At 42.1% G+C, this 22,773-nt stretch overlaps 1 protein-coding gene across 4 annotated transcripts in view; it reads left to right on the forward strand.

Annotated features, from left to right (window-relative positions):
- LOC144691599 (glycerol kinase 3) overlaps positions 1-22,773 on the forward strand; it is a 149,967-nt gene that overhangs the window by 69,980 nt on the left and 57,214 nt on the right. For all 4 annotated transcript variants that reach the window (XM_078559850.1, XM_078559849.1, XM_078559848.1 and 1 more), the window contains exons 4-8: positions 2,897-2,974; positions 9,843-9,922; positions 10,442-10,579; positions 12,476-12,585; positions 20,370-20,436. In XM_078559850.1, coding sequence (XP_078415976.1) covers positions 2,897-2,974; positions 9,843-9,922; positions 10,442-10,579; positions 12,476-12,585; positions 20,370-20,436 — 473 coding nt within the window. The remainder of the gene's footprint in view (positions 1-2,896; positions 2,975-9,842; positions 9,923-10,441; positions 10,580-12,475; positions 12,586-20,369; positions 20,437-22,773) is intronic.

Consider the following 22,773-nt stretch of genomic DNA (forward strand, 5'->3'; position numbering starts at 1 on the left):
GAGGAGGACATGTTAACATTTTTTTTTATTTTTCTACTTTGACAATTTGAAGCACTGTCAGCGCTCTCCCTGAGACAGCACTTAGTCCCAGGGAGCAGTGCGCTCTTTCGCGCGTATGTGCGAAAGAGCACACTTTGACAGTTGGGGAATCCCTCCCCCTGCACAGGAAGCGCATAGCGCTTCCCGTCAGGCAGCCCGCTGGGCTGGCCTTAATTGGCCCGCCCAGTCAAAATGGCGGCTGGGCCCATTTTGGCGGCGGAGTTCGGCTGCCCGCCCACTGCCGAGCTGGTGGGGCCGGCCCGCCCAACGAGGGCTAAATTCTGCCCTAGGAGTTGTGGAAGAGCTGCATACAAACCACTAAAAGATAATGCACAGGTACAAAAGCAATAAAAATGGCTAATGAAATGTTGGCCTTTAACTCAGGGGAGTTGAACTATACATGAGAAAGTGATACTTCACTTGCACAACATGTTGGTTGAGATCTCATATGAAGTACTGCATTCGGGTTTTGGGCACCAAACCTCAAAAGATATTGGCCAGGATTTTCTGTGCCCACTGGCGTCGGGCATGTTTGATGGTGTGAGCGGACAATATGGCAAGAAAGCCAAAAACCGGTTTCACGACATTGTGAAACCAGTTTGCAATCATCCACTCAACCCGTCGATGGCGGGCCATGTCTCCCGCCATCAGACATCAGGAACCTCATTGTAATGCATCAGCATGTCATTATAAGGCCAGCCCACCAGACTCACCCATGGATCGTCCGCCCATGTCGGCGGGAAAACACGCCGGCGTGTTTCACAGCACCATATATAAGGTGTGCACTTGGCGGGATGCACTTCGCTCGAGACTTCAAGGTTTGTTTGCCTACCTTACTTTGGTCAGGCTTCACAGAGAGCACCACACCACTTTTAGGTAGGCTCACGGGCAGGTCACTACCTACCAGATCAGCCATATGTGGATAGCTTTTCAATGGCTGCAGGGCTAGGCCTTGCTTAAGGAAGAGGGAAAAGTGGCCTCAGGCAAGGGAAGAGACTGCAGGACGAGGGCTGTACTGCGGAAGGAGGGTATCCCAGGCTGTGTATGAGGGGACATGCTGGTCTGTGCAAGTGGCCTCAAGATGGTCAGGGCTAAGGAGGCAGCCTCCAGAGGAGATGAGGCCAGATGGACATGTGAGAGTGTGTGTGAGAATGGGTAGTGATGTCCCTTGAGTTGGCAGTGAGTGAGATGACAGTGAATGTGTGATGGGCTTGAGTGTGTGAGTTTAGAGTGATGAGATGGTTGTCCTACCCTGGCTGCACAGATGAGATCATTCGCCCTCTAGCTGCATTGGATGGCCAACCTCTTCTGTGCAGCATTGGCGCTGATCACCACTGCCATCACCTACTAAGTTGGAGTGGTAATGTTGCTGCCCCTCCTGTGGCCAGAGCAGGGATAGAGAACATCACAGCGGGCCTCCACTGTGTCCAAAAGGCGCTCGACGGCTGCAGTCTTCTTGCCTTTCAGGGCCATGTCTTCTTTGCAGCAGTCCTGGGCAAGCACTGAGCGTGGCTGTTCTTTAAATGTGGTGCCTGGCGTGATGAAGCGGCAAGGTGACGGCGTGGTAAGCAAATCTGAGCCTGCCCGCCATGGAAATGGCGTGTATCCCGGGAATTCATAATTAATATGGCAGGTTAGGGGTCATTCCGGACAGTTTTTCCGGACAGTTTTCCCGGCCGCTACTGCACTTAGTGCAAATCTGGGACAATTCCACCCATTGGCTTTGAAAGGGTACAGCACAGGTCCACTAGATACTAGGGATCAAATGTTTAAATTATGAGCAAAAGGACCACAATTTTGTCAGTATTCCCACCAGTTCAGAAGATTGAGGGATGATCTATAGTGGTCTTTAATTGATAAAGAAAATGGAGTAGGGATCAAGAGAAACTATCTTCTCTGATTGGGGATAAGCAAATAGGTAGACAAGGAAGGAAATACTGTTCCCACTGGTGGAAGGATCAACGGAGACACGAGAAACTTTTTAATGCAGCAAGTGGTTAAGATCTGGAATGCACTGCTTAAGATTGTGGTGGCCGGTTCAATCGTGGCATTCTAAGGGAATTGGATTATTATCAGAAAAAGAAGAATATATGAAGGGTTACAGGGAGAAGGGGGGCAATGGCACTAGGTGCATGGCTCATTCGGAGAACTGGTGCAGACACAGCGGGCTGAATTGGCTCCTTCTATGTTGTAACAATTCTGTAATTCTGAGAAATGTTTGTCAGGTTAGGATATCAAAGGATATCAAGCCAGGTATATGCAGATGGGCTATAGATCAGCCATGTTGTAACTGCTCGTCAAAACAGACTTGAGAGACTGAATGACCAATTGCTATCCCTATGAATGGTGCAGACCACTGCATGAATTGTGTTTGTATGTGTGATGATTAAATTAGTTTATATTGCATGGATGGCTATGCTACCTTGGAAGATGCAGTGGGTTGAGGACAGTGACGTTCTTCCCTGCCACTGGCAAAGCTATCGCTAAATTTCAGGTTGGCATGAAATATGGAAAAATATACTCATTTTAGGAATATTTGGATTAAATATGGTTGAATTAGCAAATCACAACTGGGAAACAACTAGCTGTATCCACAGGGAATGGGCATACAAATAGCAGGCAAGTAAGGTGGGATCTCACCTCAGACGCTAATGCACATTGTCTGTGTGATCCCACATGATTTTGCTGCTATTTGCATGTCCATTTCCTCTAACTAGAAATTGCCCTTGTATATTTTGAGAGAAGAGTGAAGATGCTCTTTTAAAGTAAAAAAAAGGAGATAATTTAGAAATATGTTTAAGATTCTTCATTTTTCTTGAGCAAAAGATTAACAAATTTTAAATTTGTTCAATTCTAGCAGTTGGAGTTAGCAATCAGAGAGAAACAACGATCGTATGGGACAAAAAGACAGGGCTCCCACTCTACAATGCAATTTGTAAGTTTTCTTGATTTGTTTGCTCTATCATAAAATTGTGAGCTTCTACTAAAATGAAACAAATATTAGAAATAGTAGATTTTACAGGAGTACTTCTTGATTTTTATATTTCAAAGAATATTATGCCAAGCTGATATCTGAGTGCCAGAGATACCAGCAGTACTTATCTACACTGTGGAATCATGAGACTCTTGGGATTGAAGAGGCATCATGAAGATAGACTTTGGCTATGACATTTGTCTTGGAACTGCATCAGCATGAGGGCAAAACTTATAACATCTGTTTAATCTTGTAGCCACTGAGAGATGTTGCCCTGAAGCTATCTGATGTTACTGTCCATCAGTCCGCCATAGGAACCCCCAAGGCTGATGGCTAATGGTCAAAGCATTTACATTGGATGCACTTCTAGTCTGGTTGCTTCTCTATCAGGAGAATGTGTGTTAAATCTTTCTCTGATATTGGCACTGGGAATAGCATGGGACCCTGATTGTGCTCACTGCCCCCATCTAAGTAAGATGTTCAACCATTATTCAGTATTTTCAGATCGGGACCACAAAGATTTGAGTGCACAGGGGCCGGAGAGTTCTATAGGGTCTCTACTTCACACCACCAGATTCCACTTTTGCTTGATTCCAGTAGCACGTTGCTGGTAATGATTGAAGGAGTGCCACACAAACTTAGACTGCAAGGAGAAGTCAGGTGAGCAAATAGCTTAGCTGGCTGCTCTAGTGGTGATAAGTTTCTTGCTGTGTTGCAAAGGAGTCTTGAGGTTCCGAGGAATGGCACCCCCTACAATATCTATCTCCTTTCACAAAGTGCCTACCATTTTCTAGGTGGGTCACTGACCCTTGATTCCAAACTTGCCATTCCTTCTGCTCTGTACCACTGTTACAAGGCCTTACAGGCCCAACTCCGGAAATGAGCAACCTTTTCCTTTGATCTGGCTGCCTGGATGAGTGCAACTCCAACAACACTCAAGAAGCTTGACACCATCCTGGACAAAGCAGCGCACTTGATATTTTTTTATTTGTTCATGGGATGTGGGCGTCGCTGGCAGGCCAGCATTTATTGCTTATCCCTAATTGCCCTTGTTCAGAGGGTATTTAAGAGTCAACCACATTACTGTGGGTCTGGAGCTACATGTTGGCCAGACCAGGTAAGAACGACAGATTTCCCTCCCTAAAGGGCATTAGTGAACCAGATGGGTTTTTACAACAATCGACAATGGTTTCATGGTCATCATCAGACTTTTAATTCCAGATTTTTAATGAATTCAAATTCCACCATCTGCCATGGTGGGATTCAAACCCAGGTCCCCAGAGCATTATCCTGATCACCAGTCCAGTGACAATACCACTACATGACCACCTCCCCATAAAATTGCAGAGATAATTTAGAAATATGTATAAGATTCCTTATTTCTGAGCAAGAAGGCTGAAAAGTACCTGGAGGGATCAATGGAAGTGAGATGGGGCAGTGAAGTGAGTGTGCATGTGTAGCTGGCACCTGGAGGACAGATGTAGTCCACTAGCAAGACATAAACTTGCAGCAGTACTGGAAGGAGCAAGGAACTTGGGTGAAGAGATTTATTTATTTATTTATTAATGGAATATGGGCATCGCTGGCTAGGCCAGCATTTATTGCCCATCGATGGCACCTCATCCACAAACATTCGCTCCCCCAACCACCATGCACATGGCAGCAGCCTGTACCATCTACAAGATGCACTGCAAGAACTCACCCAGGCTCCAGACAGCACCTTCCAAACCCACGACCCCTACCATCTAGAAGGACAAGGGCAGTAGACATGTGGGAACACCATCACCTGGAAGTTCCCCTCCAAACCACTCGCCATTCTGACCTGGAAATATATTGCCGTTCCTTCACTGTCGCTGGGTCAAAACCCTGGAACACCCTCCCTAACAGCACTGTGGGTGTACCTATACCACATGGACTGCAGCGGTTCAAGAAGGCAGCTGACCACCACCCTTCAAGGGCAATTAGGAATGGGCAATAAATGCTGGCCTAGCCAGCGAAGCCCACATCCCATTAATAAATAAATAAATAATTCTCTTCACCCAAGTTCCTTGCTCCCTCCAGTACTGCTGCAAGTTTATGTCTTGCTAGTGGACTACATCTCTCCTCCAGGTACCACCTACACATACACACTTCACTGCTCCTTCTCACTTCCATTGATCCCTTCAGGTACTTTTCAGCTTCTTTGCTTAGAAATAAGGCACCTTGTGCATATTTCTAAATTATCTCTACAATTTTTTTCATTTAAAAAGAGTTTCTTTGCTCATTTGTGGCCTAAACTCCCACCTGTACTATTTTCCACCAATCCACTTAACTGAGGAGTTTGAGGCGTATTTACATAGTCTGCACACATCTGTCTGTTTAAATTAAATAACCAAGCAATTTGTGGCAGGGTCAACTCCAATACCTGAAAACTGGCAGAGGTCCTGCTTCACTTCTTAGTTCTGACAGTGCCATTGCAATTTTTGAACTCCTTTGTGTTTAGCTTCACAAGATAATACTTAATCTTAAAACGTTCCCTGCCATTAATGAGAACTGATTTTGTCATGTCATGATGGCACTTGGTAAAGTGCACAGTTTAGGCATACATTCTTCGCATAAGCTGTCTGAAAACAGGGGCTTTGCGAGGAGCCCTATAAATAGAAATTTTTGAAAAGTAAATTTTGTTTTTAAACAAAAGTATGAAACTAACTGCTTTTCAGTGCTTGATAATTTATTAACTTTATGCATTGTGTTGTAGTGTTGTTGCAAATTTAGTATCTTGTGAATGAAGAATGATTTTATTGGAGGAAAAGAATTGGCTGATGTGCGCTGCATATGTGGAGGTGGGTGAGGTCTAAGTGGATAGGAAATGTGCATGAACCCATCTCTGAGTTTATAGCATGTTGTTAGTTCCCTACTTCGATTTCCTGGTCAATCTCTGTGCAAGTTGTATTAATTTCCAGAGCAATGCATGACTCCCAACTCTTTTTTAAAGGAAACTATGGACTTTTTTTTTAAGGGCTTCATGTTTTTGTGACTTTTTGTACTGTGTTGAATTAAAGATTAACGTATTTTATTTGAATAACCTTGACAAATGTCATAGATTTAGTGGTTGCTGATGTAATCTGTTTCCTGCTGTTAGGAAATGCAATAGACTTATCACTTGAAACACATCACGATCATTCTTTCTTCTTCCATTGAAAGGACTCGTCAAAACTTTAACACACAACCATGAACGAATCAAATAAAACTGCGCATGGATTATGAAGACCTGATTGGGGGGAAAAAATATTAAGCGACACTTTCTTGGATGTGTTTAGCTTGACATTGTAATGCAATTGAATTAACTTCAGTTGGTACTGTGTACCAAATTTGTTTCAGCTGTCAGTGCCAATTCCATTCTCATCTTTCAAACTTGATAATTAGTTCTAAGCCATTTCCATCAAAGTTATGCTGCATAAATTAGTTTAAAAGAAGCCGATGGGTAGACCAAAAAAACTCGGTCATAATTCTTTATAATTGCCTTTATTTTAATGCTGGTGGTGATAGTTCTTTTACTTTTTTTTTACTGTTACTTATGCATGTTGAGAGTTGTATATGGAAACTCACACCTCAGCAGTCTGTGACATTATACGTTGATGCTCCAAGGTAGGGAGACATAATACTAAATAAAGGGGAAAATAATTAATTACTCTTATTTTACTCAGTGAATTAAATTCCACAGTCTAAATGCTGTTTCCTGCTACTGAACTGTGTATAGAGTAGCCTACGGATGGTACAGTAACATAAGTGAAGCATTTCTGTCTAAGATTTAGCTTGATATTGGCATCTTTAATTCTACCTTAGTAGATGAGAACAGCAACACCTTGCATTTCTTTAGCAGCTTTAACATAGTAAAACACCCAAGGTGCTTCACAGGACCGTTATCAAATGAAATTAGACATCAAGTCAGATTAGGAGATATTAGGAGAGATGACTAAAAATTTGATCAAAGAGGTTGTTTTTAAGGAGATTTGAAAGGAGGAGAGAGATGGGTAGCGAGGCAGAGAGACTTAGGGAAGGAACTTCCAGAGCTTAGGACCTAAGCACTTGAAGGCACGGCTGCCAAAGGTGGAGTAATTAAAAATGAAGATGCAGAAGAAGCCAGAATTGGAGGAGTGCAGGTATCTCATAGGCTTGTGGGGTTGGAAGAGATTACAAAGATAGAGAAGGGTGAGAAAACACACTGGCCAGAATTTCCCATCAGCGATTTGGGGGCAGGGCCCGCTCGCCGACGGGAAAATGATGTGGGATGACGTCAGGAGGAACCTCCAACGTCATCCCGGTCCCTTTAAATTTTTAGGAAGGCGGGCGGACTGTGAAATCAGCTGTCTGCCCACCAAACTGTCAATGGCCAATTGAAGCCATTGATAGGGTCATTAAGATAATTAAAGACCCTGCCCATCCAACCTTAAGGCTGGCGGGCAGGCCAGGAGCCCCAGCGGGCTTCTGATGATACATGAAACCTCATCCACTGGCGGGATGAGGTTTCATGTCCGTTTTTAAAAACTTTAATAAAGTTTATGTCCTTTTTATTAACATTTCCCATCTCGTGTGACATTGTCACATGAGGGGGACATGTTAATAATTTTTCTATTTTTAATGTTTTTGACACTGTCAGTAATCCCCCTGAGACAGCACTTAGTCTCAGGGAGCAGTGTGCTCTTTCGAAAGTGCGAAAGAGCATACTTTGACAGATGGGGATTCCCTCCACCCCCAGCAGAGGAAGCGCATAGCGCTTCCTGTTGGACAGGCCGCTGGGCAGGCCTTAATTGGCCTGCCCACTCAAAATGGCGGCGGGCCCTGTTTCAGTGGCGGAGTTTGGCTGCCCGTCCGCCGCCGAGCCAGTGGGGCCCGCCCGCCAACCGAGGGCAAAATTCTGCCCACTGATTTGGAAAAGAGGATGAGAGCTATAAAGTTGCAGTGTTGCCTGACCGGGAACCAAGGTAGGTCAGCAAGCAATGATGACCAATTAATGTGACTTGGTATAAAATATGGGATTAAGGGGTAGTTTTATTCATTGAAATCCTATGCAAATGCAGTTTGATGCATTGCAGCATTGACAAGTTAAATAGGATTCTATTTCTGAGTGAAATTGCTGAGTTCACACTGTAATGCTACATACTCATAGTGTTGCGCATTACAATTCACTAGACAGGTGTACCTTTTTTAAAATAGGAGTAGATAATGCATTCAGATTGTGCAAGATCAGAGTTTTGCTGTGCACTAGCCAGCATAGTTCATTACATAGATATTGTTGCACAATACCTCATCGACTGCTCAATTCCAAAATTACCACTTGATATTAAGATACTTATTAATGGCCTTTGAATGTTTACATTTTATATTAAAACAACACTGAGGTAATTTTCCAAATATACGTGGCTATGGAGAACCTCACCCACACGGAGTTGCAATGTGTTAAGTTTCCTTCTAAAAGGGTATACTCAGAAAATTACTGTTAATTAGATTATTCAGAGGTAATGACCAGTGATGCCTTGTAAATGAAATACGTAAGGTAGAGTGTTTAAAGGTACTCCCTTTTATTTTATGGCTGTTTGTACAGATGTTGGAGATTAAATTGGATAACTCTCAAATGGGTGCTGGAATCCTGATACATGATTAATCTGAGTCCACTCATTGTTTTGCATCAGAATGTTAAATGTTTGTCACCTGCTGTTTTACATGATTCCTGTGGGCAGCCAGAGATACCAGCTCTGTTTATTGGCTGCACACATCAACAGTGGGCTTGATATCGTGGGTAGTTAACTCTACTCAAAAACAACCTGGACCTTTTAAAGGAGAGGTGCATTGTGGCTGAAATAAGTTGTGGGAGCCCTTTGTAAACTGAATCTGTGCAGTAACATATGGAAGATGGCTGAGTGTGTGAGGGAGCCAAGTATAGGAAACTTCCAGAAACACAATCGATTGCACCAGCAGCAAGAAGAGATAATCCAGCATCAAACCTGTTAAGTACTTCATGATCCCTTGAGGGTGAGGAGGCTCTGCTTTCCATTTAATGTTATCTTCAGATGTGCGAGATTAAGACAGGCTGGACGGTGAAGTTGGAAAATGGTTACAGTGGCATCAGATTAATATTGCACATTAATTTGCATCACACCTTGCTGGTCTTTGTACTTAATTTCAGCAGTTGTTAGTCACATGTGCAAACTCCTTTATCAAGATAGCATCCTGCACACTTCCCATTGGACGTGTGCGCATACCTCTGACCCCATTTTTGAGTCTTAGTTGACTAGATAGTACCTAAAACAAAGATGGGCAGTAGATAGCCCAATTTAGTCCCTGAGAAAATGAGTTTGACATTATCATCATAAAATATGGAAGTTCAGTGTTTGTATGCAATATAGCCATGTTGCTGGAGGAAGAAAAGTGATTTTCATGTTTTGATTTTGCATCAATTCTGAATTATCTGCATCGTCTATTTTCAGGATAGTTTAAACTTTTGCTACTTGATGGGTGGTAGAAATAGTAAACAATCTTAAGTACCTAAGTGCAACTAAATGGTAATGCCATATAATCTACTCTTTGAAAGTTAGTCATTTGTTTTATGCATTTTATTTTAGTTCATGACTTTTTATTTTGATGATTCATTTGAAGTAACAAGCTGCAATGCCATTGGGTTGTTAATAATTGAGCAAGCTTATGCTTAATGGCTAAGTGTGCAGGGGTGCAGTTTTATTTGCCAAAATAATTTGCTCCCAAAGATTCAATGGTCATCAAACTGTTGATTGTCCTATACAATACTAGTGTTGCACTTAATGGCATATTTGTATATATTTTTTCTCATCAGTGTGGCTTGACCTCAGGACACAGTCAACTGTAGAAAAGCTGATCAACAATGCACCAAACAAAGATAAAAACATTCTTCAGGTGAACAATTTATCAATCGCTCCAATTTAGGTTTTGTGTTAATTTGTTTCAAACTTTTTTTAAATGGTTAAAATGCCCTTGCTTAAGTTGCCCAAATTTCGTTCATGTTCTTCTAATAAAGATAAAGAACATTTTCTATGCATGAATAGGCAACTATTCACAAAGTTTACACTTGGGAATAAATTTTTGATTTGACTACTAATGATTATTAATATCTGTATATAGTACTGAAAACAAAAATACTTTCACAACCATACAGGGATTCTTGGGAAATCTAAATATAGAAGTTGCTGTTTAGGTGGCAATTTGTACCTTTCCAACTAAAAGTGGTCCCAAAATATGTATTAATAGTATTAAAAGTATTTCTCATATTTGTCCCAAGCAAGACATCTGCAGATGTGCATTGTATTTTTATTCACAGACTTAGCAATGAATATGTGTACAAGACTTGTATCAAAACCATATAATTTTGCATAACCAGACTTTTTGGCTTGCTTCTGATCTTTATTTTCCTTATAGGAAAAAACCGGCCTTCCAATTAGCACCTATTTCAGTGCTGTGAAACTACGCTGGCTTCTGGATAATGTGGAGAAAGTTAGAAAAGCTGTAGCAGATGGCCGGGCTTTGTTTGGAACAGTTGATTCTTGGCTTATATGGGTAAAGCAACTGATGTTTTTTAAGCAACCTGCTTCAGGAAGATATACTGATCAATTAGTCAACTGCATTTTAATGAAATGTCTGTATGTTGGTTTGATACATAGACCATAGGAAACAGAATAATAAGATCAAGAAGGAGTGAAGTGTGGTTTAAATGATGGCTTTTATCTAAGATTTGCATGCAGCAAATGTGGGCATGAGATTTTAATTCTTGTTGCATTACAATACAGATTTTGAAAGGCTTAAAATAGCTTATATGCTGAAGTCACAGAAATGCACTTTTTATTACTACAACTGATTTATGGATATGAATTGCTATAAAAATTAGTTTATTTCAGAAAATGCCACTTTTTTAATAAAATGTTTGTGAAGTCTCCACACCATTACTCATTTACCTTATCTATCGCAATGTTATGAAAAAGCTTCTTTTCAACTTTTTCTTTTAATACAATCCACTCAAAATAGATTGAGAGTAAAGTTGCAAGAAATTTAAAAAGGGATTGTGAGAGTTTTTACAAGTACGTAGGTAAAGAAAAGGTTAACAAAATAAATGTGGATCCCTTAGAGGCTGAGATGGGAGAAATTATAATGGGGAATAAGGAAATGGTAGAGACATTAAACAAATGTTTTGTGTCTGACTTCACATTAGAAGACACAAAGAACATACCAGAAATTGCGGTGAATCAAAGATCTAATTAGAGTGGGAGCTTAAAATAATTATAAATATTATTAAAGAAAAATACTGTAGAAATTAATGGGACTAAAAGCTGACAAATCCCTGGACCTGATGGCCCACACTTGAGGATTTTGAAAGAGGTGGCTGCAGAGATAGCGGGTGTATTTGGTTGATACCCTACAGAATTCTCTAAGTTCTCGAACAGTCCCTGTGGATTGAAAGGTAGCAAAGGTAACCCGGCTGTTCAGGAAGGGAGGGGGAGGTAACCAGGGAACTATAGGCTAGTTAGCCTGACATTAGTAGTAGGGAAAATGCTTGAATCAGCTAGTAATTGCCTTAGAGGGAATGCAAAGTGAATTCACCAGATTGATTCCTAGGATGGGAAGGCTGATCTATGAGGAGAGATTGAGTAGAATCTGAGTACATGCTCTGGCATTTAGAAGAATGAGAGGTGATCTCATTGAAACATATACAATACAATTCTTAGAGGTTAGGCACTGAGAGGCTGCTCTCCTTTGGCTGCAGAGCCTAAGACTGAGGGTCATAGTCATTTGGGACTGAGATGAGGAGAAATTTCTTCACTCAGAATGTGCTGGATTGTGGAATTCTCTACAACCCAGATGGTTATGAATGCTCAGTTAATGAATATATTCAAAACTGAGATTGGTAGATTTTTGGATACTAAGGAAAGTGGAGTTGATGTAGAAATTCAGCCTGGATCCATTGAATAGTGGAACAGGCTCTTGGGCTAGCAGGCCTATTGCTGCTCTTATTTCTTATGTCATATTCTTACTCTGTCTCTCCAATGTCACCCTAGACTACTGAGAATTTCTCCATAGTGCAATAACATCTTGTCCTGAAAGTTGTGATGCAGCTTACCATAAAACTACCATAAAATCTGTTCAGACAATAATTCTGACCTCTGCTATTATAATTTGAGTAATCAATGCTCAAAATCAATCCCTGCTCCAATTACTCAAAATTTTAATCTTGAAGCCTGATCTGAAACAGTATAAAAACCACCAGGCACATATGTCCCAATTGGAACTTTGTTTTTAGGAAGAAGAGAAAGACAAATATTCCTACTAAAGTACTCATTGTGAAAAGTTCTATTACAAAAAGTTGGACCATTCATTCTAATGACTGTCATTAGGCTTACAATAAAATGTAAATATTCTTTCATCTGTTTTGATAATGAAAGGTGTTGTCTTTGGCTTTAGTGTTTGACAGGTGCACATGAGAATGGTGTTCATTGTACAGATGTGACCAATGCAAGCAGAACCATGCTGTTCAATATCCACACCTTGAATTGGGATCCTGAGCTCTGTCAGTAAGTTATATCTAATGAAACATTACCATTATTTTATGGACAACCATGATCAGAGTACAGCTAAGCTAACCAGGCATTTTGCTTTTGTACATGCTGACTAGCTTTTAAATTTGATATGAGATGCTGCTTTGCATATTTTTTATTTTGCAAAATTATATTTTGTTCACATTAACTTTGAATTGTTAATATATATCTTTATAGTTTGTCAAATTTAACAATTGAAATGAAGGTTTTATACATTGTTAGCTGAGTGAGGATAATTGTGAGCTGCAGTTCAAATTTTAATGATGTTCATTTTCACAAAGCCAATAAGTAGAAGTTTATAGCACAAAAGAGGCCATTTGGCCTACTTCACATGTGCTGGGTCTTTACTAGAGAAACTCAAATTATTTCTACTTTCCTGCTCTCTTTCCACCCCCACCCCTTGTGCCTCAAAAACCATGGCCCAAATTTTGCAACCATAATGACTGTCAGCATTTGCCATCATTATTCCTCTGAAACAGATAGTGACTTCCATAGTACACACTTGCACAGTGTAACGAGGAAATCCAGAAGTTGCTATCAGTGATTCAATGCTTCTCCATAGAGCATTCTATTGAAGTACTCTGAAATTGCAATCAAGTAGAAATCACTGAACTGATGAAAACATTTTCACTATTAGTTTCACTTTAAATGCCCTTGAAAAAGTTATAACATTGCACCATTGTGTCCAATAGGTCGATGTAATATGTCTAGTGTGTGGGTGAAGAGAGCTAGCATGCTTTCTACTTTTGTGTGCTGGTTTACTTCTCATTTTCAGCCTACACTGCTGGCTAGCAGCAATACAAAAACGAGACCAAATGTGTACGACTCTCCCTATCAGTACATAGCCACTCCATCAGCAAGTCCTCAGCTGTGCCTCCTCATTGCAACACCCGGAAACTGGGTCTTTCGTGGCTTCAGGCTAAAGCTTCAGAGGAACTCTGAAGCTAGGGTTTGACCCCCTAGCAGTTTGCAGGCCCACTAGCTTGTGAACGCGCCCTGGCATTCATAAACTCTCAGCTATGCCACATAGCTCCACTGTCTTTTGAATACCTCGGAAGAGTTGAAGGCTAAGGAAGTAAGCCCTGACACAAAATCTGGAGTGGAGTCCAAAGGTGGGCCGATGTCCAAATATGTCATCTTCCTGGCAACTCCTGCAACCAAACCAATGTCAAATGTAGTGCTTTGTATTCCTTTGGAGTCAGCAGTAGAGATCGAGAGGGGGACCCTGACGTTTGGGCTGCCCAGGCTTACGCCATGAAGAGGACATTCCAGTTTTGCTGCTGAGCATAGGAGACAGCAGTTACGAGTGATAAGCTCAACTCGATTGGCATAGAGAATGGATGTTATGGGCTGTCAATGATGGTAGGAGGGACCATTGTGTCCCACTGATAGCCACCGACTACCTCAAGTTGGGGAGCCTCTGACTGGTAAGTTGCTGATGCGACACGGCCCACCTGCTTCACTGGGTGCATAGAGCTTAGAGTCTGTGCTCAACAAGTGGACAGAATCCATTGCACCAGGAAACACGAAACAAACGCAAAGAAAGAAGGTGCCAACTCTTTGATTGGCAAGCTGGAACATAAGGACCATGTGCATGGGATTGACGGACTCCCACTGGTCAATAACACACACAAGACAGCTGTGATTAACATGGAATTTGATAGACTGAACGTTGACATAGCATCCTGGCAAGAGACCAGGCTCATTGAGCAGATCACTGAAAGAGAAACATTACGCGTTCATCTAAGGAAACACATAAGCAAAGTGTAGGCGTCACTATAAGGAACATGTTACTCTTGATGATAGAATCCCCAACTAATGGTTCAGAACATGTTCTTTCCATCTACTTCTCAACTCAAATAGTGCTAGTTAACCTCATGAGTATTGATGCTCTAACACTGTGCCCCACTACAGAGGCTAAAGACCACTTCCCCAAGGAGCTCGATACTGCTATCAGCAGAATCCCTGAGACAGAACATCTTTACCTACTGTAGGATTTCAATGCAAGAGTGGGTGGCATGATCCTCCTGCCTTGGATATCATGGCCAAATAAATGAGAGTGGATAGTGACTACTTGAGCTTTACTGCTGCCACCTCCTTTCAGAAAAAACATGTCACAAGGTGTCCTGCAGACATCCAAGATCAGTGGATTGGCACCAGCTGGATCTGCTCATCACCAGACGTGACTCTTGGAGCAGCGCTCTCAATATGTGCAGCTATCACAGTGCTGACTGTGAAAAGGATCGCCCCAGTGTGCACCAGGATGAGGATGCAATTCTTGGAAGTTTTTTTTATTCAATGCGGAAATGTCATCCTCGCATCAACATCGGCCACTAGAGCTCACTAGAGAAAAACTATTAAGAAGTATTAGGAAAACTAATGGAATGAAAAAATGACTAGTTCCTGGACCTGATGGCCTTCATCCTAGGGTATTAAAACAAGTAGCTGCAGTGATAGTGGATGCATTGGTTGTAATCTTCCAAATTTCCTTAGATTCTGGAAAGATCCCAGCGATTCCAAAGATTGGAAAACCACAAATGTAACACATCTATTCAAGAAAGGAGTGGAGACAAAAAGCAGGAAGCTATAGGCTAGTTAGCCTAACACCAGTCATTGGGAAAATGTTTGAATTCATTATTGAGGGTGTAATAGCAGGATATATAGAAAGTTTTAAACAACTAGAGTCAACATGGTTTTGTGAAAAAGTATCAAGTAGGGCGGATAATGGGAAACCGGTAGATATGGTGTATTTGGATTTCCAAAAAGCATTCCATAAGGTGCCAGATAAAAAGGTTACTACACAAGATAAGAGCTCATGGTATGGGTGGAGGGGTTGGCGTGTGGATACCATACTAGCATGGATAGAGGATTGATCACCTAACAGGAAGCAGTGAGTCAGGATAGATAATTCATTTTCAGGTTGGCAAGCTCTAACTAATGGAATGCCACAGGGATCAGTGCTGGGGCCTCACTATTTACAATCTATATTAATAACTTGGATGAAGGGGCTTGAGTGCATGGTTGCTAAATTTGCTGATGACACAAAGATAGGAAAACAAGTTGCGAAGAGGACTGCAAAGGGATATAGATCGATTAAGTGAGTGAGCAAAAATTTGTCAGGTGGAGTATAATATAGGAAAATGGGAGTTTGTCCACATTGACATGGAGAATAGAAAAACAAAACAAAAATGGAGAGACTGCAGAAACCTGTGCTACAGAGGGATCTGGATGTCCTGGTACATGAATCACAAAAGTTAGCATGTAGATATCGCAAGTGACTGGGAAGGCAAATGGAATGTTGGCCTTCATTGCAAGGGGAATGGAATATGAAAGTAGGGAAGTGTTGCTACAGCTGTACAGGGCCTTTGTGAGATCACGTCTGGAGTACTGTCTACGGTTTTGGTCTCTTTACTTAAGGAAGGATATAATTGATTTAGAAGCAGTTCAGAGAAGGTTCACTCACTGATTCCTGGGATGAAATGGTTGGCTTATAAGGAAAGGTTGGACAGGTTGGGCCTCTACTCATTGGAGTTTAGAAGAATGAGAGGTGATCTTATTGAAACATATAAGATTCTGAGGGGACGACATGGTGGATACTGGAAGGGTGTTTCCCCTTGTGACAGAGTCTGGAGCTAGGGGACATAGTTTAACAATAAGGGGTCTCCCATTTAAGATGGAGATGAGGAGAATATTTTTCTTTTAGAGGGTCATGAGTCTGTGGAACTCTGTTCTCCAGAGAACAGTGGAGGCCAGGTCATTGAAACATATTCAAGACTGAGTTAGACAGATTTTTGATCGACAAGGGAGGCTAGGGTTATGGAGAGCGAGCAGGTAAGTGGAGTTAGGACCGCAATCAGATCAGCCATGGTCTTATTGAATGGCAGAGTAGTCGCAAAGGGCCAAATGGCCTATTCCTACTATTTCTTATGTTCATCCTACCCAGATAAAAACCAAGTTAGCCGACGCGATTGAACAGATGCTCTCCAGCATTTCCACAGAGTGCAGAAGCGAAATGGAACATACTTCCTGACACCACTTACAATACCACACTCTTAACATTGGGAAGCAAGTGTGGAAAAATGCTGACGGTTTCGAGACAGAGATCACTGTTATGGAACCTGTCATTGAGGCCATGCGGTCAGCTCTCATTAATTACAAGAGATATCCGAATGAGAAGATTCTGAATGCACTAAGAGCCACTCAAAATGAAGTGCAATAGATTTCTAGGTCGTGTGCCAATGACCACTGGTTACAACATTATCAGAATATCCAGATGTCCTTGACATAGGAAATGCTAGAGGCATGTATGAAGGGATCAAAAAGGCAACAGGTCCATTAGCAAAGAAAACAGCTCCATTGAAAACAAGGGCAGGGGTGACGCTCACCAACTGCAATAAACAGTTGGAGAGATGGGTGGAACTACCTTGAGTTGTACTCTTGAGAGAACACTATTACCGAGGAAGCTCTAGACACAGAAAGCCTGCCTGTCATGGCAGAGCTGGATATAGAGTCCACAGTGGAGAAGCTTAGCAAAGCTTGCTTGCCATGGGCAAAGCTCCAGGGTACTGATGTTATGCTGCCTGAACTTATCAAATACTGAAAACCAGAACTCCAGCATTTGGACGAACTTCTCTGCCTCTGCTGGAGGGAGGGGGCAGTGCCCCAGGATATGTGTGATACTGCACAAGGACATGGGTGACTGCAATCATTGCATTAACTATCAAGGCATCTCGCTGCTGAGCATCGTAGGGAAATTATTTGCCCATGTTGTCTTTGTCAGACTTCATGTCCTGGCTGAATGCATTTACCTTGAATCCCAGTGCAGTTTCGGAACTGAAACATCTACAATTGACATCTTCTCAGTCTGGCAGCATGAAGAGAAATGCAGTGAACAGAGGATACCACTACATATTGCCTTTATCGATTTCACGAAGGCATTTGATCATATGAGCAGAGGTGATCCATTTAAGCTGCTGCAGAAAATTGCCTACCCACAGTGCAATCTCCTCTTTCCATGACAAAATATGGTGAGCAACATCAGAACCCTTTGAGATCTGCAGTGGGGTCAAACAGGATTGTATAGTGGCATTGACATTCTTTGGCATGTTCTTCTCTCTGCTGCTGTCAGATGCCTTCAGATCATCTACAGAGAGCTCTACTTAAGTACGAGATCAGACAGGAAGCTGTTCAGTCTTGCTCACCTGAGGTCCAAGACAAAGATGCTCCAAGTACTCATCAAAGATTTGCTGTGCGCTGACTATGTTGCGCTAGTATTCCATGCCGAGGAACACTTTCAGCGGCAAATGAACAGACACTCTCACCTGTAAAGAGTTTGGTTTGACCCTCAGCAACAGGAAAACAAATGCCATGGTTCAGGGTGTTGCCACACCACCACCTATGGTGCTGGACAATATGGTGCTGGAGGTTATTAATAGTTTCACATATCGAGGCTTCGTAATCACCAGAAAACTATCACTTGATGTTGAAATCAAAACACAGATCACAAAAGCTGCAGCCATTATGTCGAAGCTGAGTCAGAGAGTGTGGAACAACAGCAACCTGTCTGAGAACACCTGACTGCAAGTCTACCAAACCCGTGTCCTCAGCACACACTCTAGTGTTGAGATCTGGACAATATCCGCTAGGCAAAAGAAAAGTCTGAACAACGTTTCTCCCCTGCTGTCTCGGACATATCTTTTGCATCTCTCGGCAGGACTAGATCACTAACTCAGTGGTCCTGGAGTCATTAAATTCCAACATACGCTCATTGCTAAGCCAATGATGTCTGCACTGACTCAGCCATGTTCATCGGATGACGGATTGCCGTACACCCAAAGATCTTCTGTGTGGTGAACTGGCCACTGGGTCACGTCCTGCTGGGTGTCCATACCTCCACTATGAGGACATCTGCAAGCAAGATATAAAGATGGTGGACTTTGGCACAACTGGGAGACAGTCGCAGACTGTCATAACCTCTGGAGGCTCACTGTTTGGAAGCGAGCAGAAACAAAAACCTCAGCTGGCTGAGATAAATAAGGGCCCAGAGAAAACAGCGGCCAGCGAATCGTGCAGATTCTCAGCCCACTGTCTTCCCCTGCAAAAAATGTGGCAGAGCATGCCATGCCAGAATGGAGATTCTGAACCACACCAGGAAATGCTTAACACAGGGTTGATGAACACAGCACAAACCATAGTCTTACGAGATGAAAGGCTGCCACCAAATTGATGAATGAGGTGTAAATACATTTATGACCATACCCTTTTCATGATTATTGCTGAACAGCCTCACTGACCTTGAAAGCTAATTTTATATTTGTGGATTATCAAATTTCCCCATTATGATTGTTTTAAAGAGTTCTTTTTTTGAATACAGGTCGAGTATCCTTCATCCAAAACCCTTGGGGTCGATTGCGTTTTGGTGTTCAGACATTTTCAGTTTTCGGACCTAGCATATATATGGTAGGCCTAGGCTTAATTACAAGAGCCTAAGCCTAGGCTAGCTGTAGTCTACAATAACTAGGTTGTTTCTCCATTTGCCACTCTCACACACGCTACTTCTTACCTGTTACCACTCATTACACCTGTAATATCATATTACATTGCTTTATTAACATACAAATTAACTGCAAAATTGTTAGGAAGAAATTCACTCCACGTGCCATTTGCAACAGCTGATGTAAACAAACAAGCTGATGTAAACAAAGTGTTTGGTTTTTGGATCTGTTCAGCTTTTGGATAAAGGATACTTGACTGTAGTTTGTTTATGATATTTCAGCTTTTGCTTTAAACCGATCTGAATGTCCCGATCATTTCTTTCGCTCTCTGAAGTTCAGTGCATTTTATTTGCTAGTTTGCTGTCTGTGACAATACTTAAACGTAATTGGTTGTTTACCCTGGATGTCTGGAGATTCCCTTGACTTGGCACCAGATTCAAACCGGTGTTGTATAAGAGGAAATCCACGGCACAGAGATTATTAGATCTTTGTGGACAGCTTTCTTCGAAGTCAGTGACAAGTGCTGTCGCTTTCCTCTGACTACAAAATCCTGGCCCATATATCTTCCACTGTTTTAATATTTGCAGTAACCATTGTGCCATCAAAGAATCTAAAATGCCTTTTCGACTTTCTTTTGTGTGCATATGTTTGCATTTCTAACTTTGTTTCTTTTCAAAGTAATTAATTGTGTTAAAGGGTTTCTGAGGAATGTAATAAGGTTCGATTTGCAAGTGTTTAATTCATCTGTTGACTATTACTTATGAGCACTGTAATTGACCAATGGGAAGAATGTGACTGTTTCAGTCATTATTTGGTAAGCATTGCTAATTGGTCCCTAGTAATCACTTGACTGTAACAAGGAATCGTATCACATTAATAAATGATTTAATTGTGCCGTTCTTGTTGACGTTTTTTGCTACAAAAAAACAGTTCAAAATGTTTGTACTTCAGTCCTACTTAAATTGTTTAAATAGCTACAGTATAATGACAATTGTTACATAGGGACAATTTTTCAATTGATATCCTTTGTAAGTTTAGAAATTCACAAAGATTTACTGACATTACTGCTACAATAGTGTATTTTTGAACATAATGTTTTAAAGATGAAGTAGAGATATCCATGGAACATTTGTATTATCTCTAAATGTTAAAATTTGGAAACTTCTGTATTTTCTTTTGTTGGGTGCAGAGCTGTGCTCCAAATATCAAATGTTTAATTGGATCTTTGATTTTTCTGGCATGTGTTTGCTTTGTTTGCTATTCTAGATTCTTTGACATTCCAATGAGTATTCTCCCAGAAGTGAGAAGTTCATCAGAAATTTATGGATTACTGGTGAGCCAATCCAAATTATTTGTACATTAGTAGTATTATTGATGGTAATATAAGCTCCTGATTCATTGTGCTAAGTGTGAGCTCTTGGCAGAGTTACTCACAGTCTTGACTTTTTTCATCGTTGCTGTAAAATTTGTCCAAATTGATGTAGGCAAACCTGATCAATAAATGGTATTCTTGTATTTTGTACCTGGGCAATGAGAGGAACCAACAATGCTGAGCCCTAGTTTTGATCCAGACCTAGAATCCCAGGCAGTAACTTTATCCAAGTCTTGCTGACAGCCACCAGTCTGAGCAAGTGTGATAGTGAGCTTCACCCAGTACAGGATAATCACTTGAGTCCTTTTCATACAAGAGATTCTATGGGGTGGATTTTTACTCTGATGGGAGGAAGAAGGGGGCTGGATTGAGATTAGGAAACCCAGACAGGCCCTGACTAATTTCATGACAGGACCTTATGAACAATTTTTTTGTCCCCATTTCTTGGCTGCATCCATCCAAACAGATGGAACGTTTGTTTGGCTGGCTGTTGGAAAGTCTTTGCCATCAGGCCGCAACTAGAGAGCAAAGAGGAGGCTGGGGGTGAGGGTTGGGGTGCTGGAGGCTGGGGAGGGCTTGGGAGATCAGAAGCGAAGCTGGGGCGTGTAAGATTAGAGGTCTGGAGCATGAGTTTGGAGGTTTCATGGAGGCGGCTGTCTTATTGTGGTGGAGCTGGCAAGAAAGGTACACTGAATCCAGCAGATAAGTGGAAAGGCAGTTAGCTCCTGGATCCAGCAGTCCTCACCTTCCTTTAGCTGCCAGGTTTCCAAAGAGCGGAAAAACCCGAGCAGCCAGAACTAACTGCAGTCATGGATCAATTTGAATCTTTCCTATCTTTTCTATCTTTCTTTTATAGAGCTTCGAACACGAAACCCACAAATCTGCATTTTCTTGCAGGCTCAGGAGTTTAACTCCACCGGGCACCTTTTATCCTTGACAGGTTTCCTGCCTGGAAGTCAGCCTAATGAACAGGTTTGACTTCCATTTAGGTGGGAAGTACTCTGGCCTTAGATCAGAGGAAATAACTCTTAACCCGCATGGTTGTCCAATCCCAAGCCCCAGAGGCCTTTGATTTTGGGGGTGCGTCATATGGTGGGGTAACTTGTGGAGCTGGGGCCCCCATTCTGGTTCGCAAGCAGTGCTGTAAAGGCTGTTAAACCTTCTCCCCGAAGCTGATTTCTTGCTTCAGCTGCTGGGTTTCCTGAGGCCTCGGAAGCCATTTGCATGCTTTAAAACCTGCAAATCAGAGGCTGCCATCCTCATTAGCATATAAAATGCTAACCTGCCTCCTGGGAGTGGTTTGGCTGCCTGAACCTTGTCCTGCAGTTATAAAACCCAGAAGCCAGTGGGTTAGAGCTGGCTTCTTTTTTTGTTGGCTGTGGAATTAGCAGGTTCTTTTTAATTTCAGATATGTTCCGTACAGTAGAAATTTCTCTCAGCACTGACTCCATTGACATTTTATTGTCACATGGATTTCAGAGGGAACATTCTGGCTTCTCAGCCCATTTCTTGAAGAACAGTATTGTGGTGGAATAAAACAGGTCTCTGCACTTCATTGTGCCATTTCCTCAGCGATGGCTTTGCTCATCTTGTCCTTTAAGTACTCAACCTTCTGCCACTCAGACTTCAACCCTAGCCAATCATAGTACGGAACCACTCAGCCAGCCATACACAGTCTCAACACCACAGAGACACTTGGCCTGGTCTCCAAGAGCAGTTTGCAATGCTTCACGCACGCCACTACCCAACGAACTTGGCTTCTTCTTAGTTACTGAGGTCCAGGACTCCAGGCAGTGAGTTGGTAAATAGGGACCGCTTTAGTCAGAGCACTCGAGCTGGGCTGTAGTGTTGATATGGACCAACTTCAGCTTGTCGTTTTCACCTTTGATACACTTGGAACTTTTCCAATTTAACCTCCCACCTGCATTCAATTCCACGTGCTTCCCCGTGTTAAAATTGCCCCGTTATGTCCAAGTCAGAGCAACATGGATTTATTGGAATAGTAGCAAGGGTGAGGAACTTCTGTCATGTGCATTGACTGGAGGGGTTGAATTTTTCATTTAGTGTCAAGACCCCAACGTCGAAATCAAATGTGACATCCCAACTCTGCAACATGTCGGGAATAGCCAGCTGACACGATTTTTGTAGGACTGGCCTATCAGTGACCAGATGGCAGGCTTACCATCCAATGAAGAATGGTGGGTAGGCTCCAAATGCCGGAGGGACATTAGGAGATCCTCTAACAGTGAAAAAGCGGCAAACTACCATTACACATGAGTGAGTGCCTCAAGATGGATT

The sequence above is a fragment of the Cetorhinus maximus genome, chromosome 16 (genome assembly GCF_964194155.1).
Source record: "Cetorhinus maximus chromosome 16, sCetMax3.hap1.1, whole genome shotgun sequence".
NCBI lineage: Eukaryota > Metazoa > Chordata > Chondrichthyes > Lamniformes > Cetorhinidae > Cetorhinus > Cetorhinus maximus.